This window comes from Colobus angolensis, unplaced genomic scaffold, assembly GCF_000951035.1.
Source record: "Colobus angolensis palliatus isolate OR3802 unplaced genomic scaffold, Cang.pa_1.0 Scaffold106, whole genome shotgun sequence".
Classification (NCBI taxonomy): domain Eukaryota; kingdom Metazoa; phylum Chordata; class Mammalia; order Primates; family Cercopithecidae; genus Colobus; species Colobus angolensis.
This window is the reverse complement of record NW_012111586.1, coordinates 1,688,725-1,692,521: the sequence shown is the minus strand read 5'-3', so window position 1 is coordinate 1,692,521 and position 3,797 is coordinate 1,688,725. Positions and strand designations below refer to the sequence as shown.

General features: G+C 51.0%; 1 protein-coding gene and 1 long non-coding RNA gene across 2 annotated transcripts in view; one reads left to right on the top strand and one right to left on the bottom strand.

Moving 5' to 3' along the window:
- Positions 1 to 1,452: 1,452 nt before the first annotated feature.
- Positions 1,453 to 3,797, bottom strand: part of KDM4A (lysine (K)-specific demethylase 4A) — a 60,065-nt gene continuing 57,720 nt past the window's right edge. Inside the window, exons 20-22 of the mRNA XM_011945575.1 lie at positions 3,244 to 3,363; positions 2,864 to 2,956; positions 1,453 to 2,746 (exon numbers count right to left, since the gene is read on the bottom strand). Coding sequence (XP_011800965.1) covers positions 2,606 to 2,746; positions 2,864 to 2,956; positions 3,244 to 3,363 — 354 coding nt within the window. The 3' untranslated portion in view covers positions 1,453 to 2,605. The remainder of the gene's footprint in view (positions 2,747 to 2,863; positions 2,957 to 3,243; positions 3,364 to 3,797) is intronic.
- Positions 2,230 to 3,567, top strand: LOC105514292. The gene is made up of 2 exons (XR_001002160.1): positions 2,230 to 2,623; positions 3,333 to 3,567. It is a non-coding gene; the product is annotated as an uncharacterized LOC105514292 (long non-coding RNA).

Sequence of the window (3,797 nt, the reverse complement as noted above, 5' to 3'; positions counted from 1 at the left end):
TAGTCTGGACATGGCACAGGGCGTCCCACCCCACTTTTTCATTCCTGCGGCTGAGCCCTGGTGTTATCCGCCTGGAGCAGTATTTAAAACTTTATTCCTCAACAAAGCCGGGGTGGTCTTTAAACTGCAACCTTGGATCCAAAGGCCCTACCTTACTGAGGGAAGGCAGTTGGCCCTACAAAAAGGCTTCTGGGAGGAGCTAAGGCAGGAAGGGACTGGCAGACCAGGAGGTGCCGCTTTTGGCTGGGGCCAGTTCTCGAGGTCGACCCGACTGCATAGGCAGCCAGTAGGGGAGAGAATAGGCCGGTCTGTGTGATTTGGATCACCTGAGTTGCGGTTTCCTAAGAGTTATTACGTTGACCAAAATAAAAAGTGGTTTCTGGAAAACTGGTCACCTGTTGAGTAAAAACTGCTGGGATTAAACCCAGCGCCCACCACTGGAGGAAGTGGGGTCATCGAGAAAGGTAGGGATCCTGTGTAAAAAGGCTGGTGAAGTGTTCCTCTCTTCCAAAGACGGATGGATTAGTGGATTGGGCTCTCTCACCAATCCACTAAGGCTTGGTTCTGCCCAGCCTCCCTTGCTACATCCCCTGGGAATCCCCAAGTGGAGTGTGGGGCGGCGGGGGGGAAGGCCAACTTCCCTCTCTGGGCCCCCGGAGGGGGCTGACATAAAAAAAGGTCACCTCCTGCACCTTTCTCCACAATGAGATACCAAGTAGCAATCACCTCTCACCCCCAGGGACACAAGGAAGCATCCAGAGTAGCTGAGCTGACCCAAGCCTCTCCCGCACCTGGACAGGGCCATGCCTCAGGAAGTGCCTGGCTGTTCAAGGGCCAGCCAGTGCAGCTCTGGGGCGCCCAAGTCCTGCACCTTTTCATTGCCCCCCTCCCTGTTCTATGGTTCCCCATCCTTTTCCAGTTTGACTTCCGGGACCCACCAGCCAAAGGAGATTGCATCTTCCTCAAGGGAAGCTTCTCACCAACCAGACAGCTCGGAGAGCAATCTGAGGATCCCACTGGAGGTTGGGTCCCTTGCTTTTCAATCACCTAAAACGCACCCCGTTCTTCACACTGGTTCCCAATGTGTATATAACACAGATACTGGCATGAACTTAGGCCAGCTCAACGAAGACGTATCAAATGGGGCAGCAGTGAGAGATAACTCTGTTGAGAGGACTCATTGGTCCGGTGTTTCCTGTTACCTCATCCTGCCTGTCTCTAAGGCAGAGCAAGCACAACAGAGGTGCTCAGAGCCGGAAGTGTCCCTGTTCCCATGACCCACCATACTTGGTCTAATACAGAGCTTGACAAGCAAAGGACCCACTCTCTGGAATTCCCTAGGGACTGCCTTACTGATTTGTCTTAAAATACACAACGCTGCTCCAGAGTCTGACTCTAGATACACCCCCAGCCTGACGTGGACCACTTGGGCTCCTTGGGGCAGACAGCCAATCCTCTGCTCAACACATTTTATTGCTAAGGACAAGGTGATGCACCAGTTTTCAAAATAATTTGGTTTATAGTGTTCATACGTAACAAAAAAGGGGAAGTATTATAAATCTGATTCTTGTATACACAGGGTATTGGTGTGAAGCCCTCCAACCCTGGGCCCGGGCAAACAAATTCTCGAGGAGCAAAAACCTGTTTAACCCCTTCAGTATTGCCCTCTAGTCCCACCCCCACCCCAAAATCAGCTCCCTCCCACCCACAGTGGGCCTCCAATGGCCCCAGTTCTTTCATCCTAACCCTACAAGCCCCTGCATGATTGCAATTTTCTGTTGACAGAATCACCCACCAGGCTCTGCCTGCTTCCATCATTAAAATCCCCGCTTCAGGGTAATCCCCACCCACACCCTCTAATACTTTGCCACAGGGGCTCTGCACCTAGAGTGTTGTGGGCACACACCCATGTTATCCCCATGTTCTCTTTCAGGGGAAGACAAAGAGGTGGCATCAGCTCCTTAGCATCTCAATACTGCAGCTCTGCCAGCACTGTCTTGAGGCTGTTCCAGGCCTGGACAGATGCCACACCCATCTCCAGCCAACCCCCAGGAGCCCTTACTCAGCTCAGCTGAGGGCAGAATTTCACATTTTGTTTGCCCTGCATAGGCAAGGAAGAAAGTAAAGGCCAGGGGCTGGCAGAAGCTGGTCCAGACCAAACATACATACACACACCCACACGCGCGCGCACACACACATACACACATATAAATACAAAAGTAGGGGTTGGGGCAAGTACCAGCACCTCAGCCTAGTAGGTGCAGGTGATAGTTATGAAGCTAAGTCCTAGGCCAGGAACAGGGCAGCCAGTCCCGCCAGCACAGTTGACCCCTCTATGGACTGGGGCCAGTGCAGCCACAGCATTCCAGTGCTCAGCCCCGTAGCTGGGAGATCAGCGACTGCTGCCACGTGCCCAGAAACGGCTCGTCCTTTCACTACAGCGGAATGCAATGAGGGTGAGTGGGAGGATGATGGGTCGGTTATTTCATTCCTTTTCTTTTTACAACTTCACTTTCAGAGACTTCAGAGTTCCATGTCTGCTGTGCTGTGGAACCCAGAGTGCTCTTGCCTGGATGGCTGGGAATTCCTTGGACCCTGGAAGCACCTACTCCATGATGGCCCGGTATAGTGCAGGCTCAATATAATCTTCCCGGTATCTTGAGTTGATAACTCGTTGCCGTTTCTTTTCTTGCTTAACCTCTTTCTCTGTGAAAATCTCATTGAAGCGCATGTCTGAGGCTACTGACTATAGAAGAATAAGCAAGCCACATGTCAGCTACCCTAAGAAAAATACAAAGGGATGCATCCTTGCCTTGTTCCCTCCCTCCAAGACAGGAACTGGGGACACACAGAAAATACTCACCAATCTAGATTTGACTCTCTTGGGAAGCTCTTCATCCAGTGTGTATACATCATCTCTCTTAACCACAAGCTGTGAGCCATCCTCAAACTCCACCTACCAAGGAAACAAAGGCCTTTTGGCTAGGATATCCCTGACTCTTTCCCTGGTTCCCATGCACAGTGGCAGTCTCCTACGGTCAAAGGAAGGAGTTAGCACACTAAAATAAGGACTACCTTACTTCACATTTGGCAGACTGGACACAGGACAGACCCCTAGCTCTGAAAGGGTTACCAACCTATTAACTCTCCTAAGAGCAAAGACTTGCCTCTGGCCCAACAGGAAGCACAGAATTAATCAAGCACCCCCTACTCCCTAGAAAGGTAGAACCTATGGATGGATACCTGGTACATTTGGATAGGGTGGGAGGCCACAAACTTGGCTCCATAGACTTGGCCATCTGTCCATCTCACTTGGACCACTTCCCCTTCAGCAGGAGGACCCAACTGGAGACAGTCCTGGCTCTGAGGAAACAGGAAGGAAGGAGGGTGAAAGGAAGGTCCACCTGCACACAAAGGTAACTGTCCTCTACTCAGGGAAGAGTGAACCAGGACAAAGTAACTGTTTTAGAGAGCAAGGCAGCTCTCTGGGCTGAAAAATGTAACAGTTAAAGACCTTGCTAAGTCAAAGTCTGCCCCTATTTCTGCCCTCTCCTGCTTCTAGGTGACAAAAAAAAAAAATCAAGCTATAATAAACTTAGTAAACACAGGAGTTAAGTGCCAGAATCAAGAGTCCTTCTTACATTCCCTCAACTGTTCCCCTGAGGGTTCTCCAGGACTCTGCCATGAAGAAATACTAGAACTGTACTCAACTATAAGAAATGTTATGCCGGGCGCGGTGGCTCAAGCCTGTGATCCCAGCACTTTGGGAGGCCAAGACGGGCGGATCACGAGGTCAG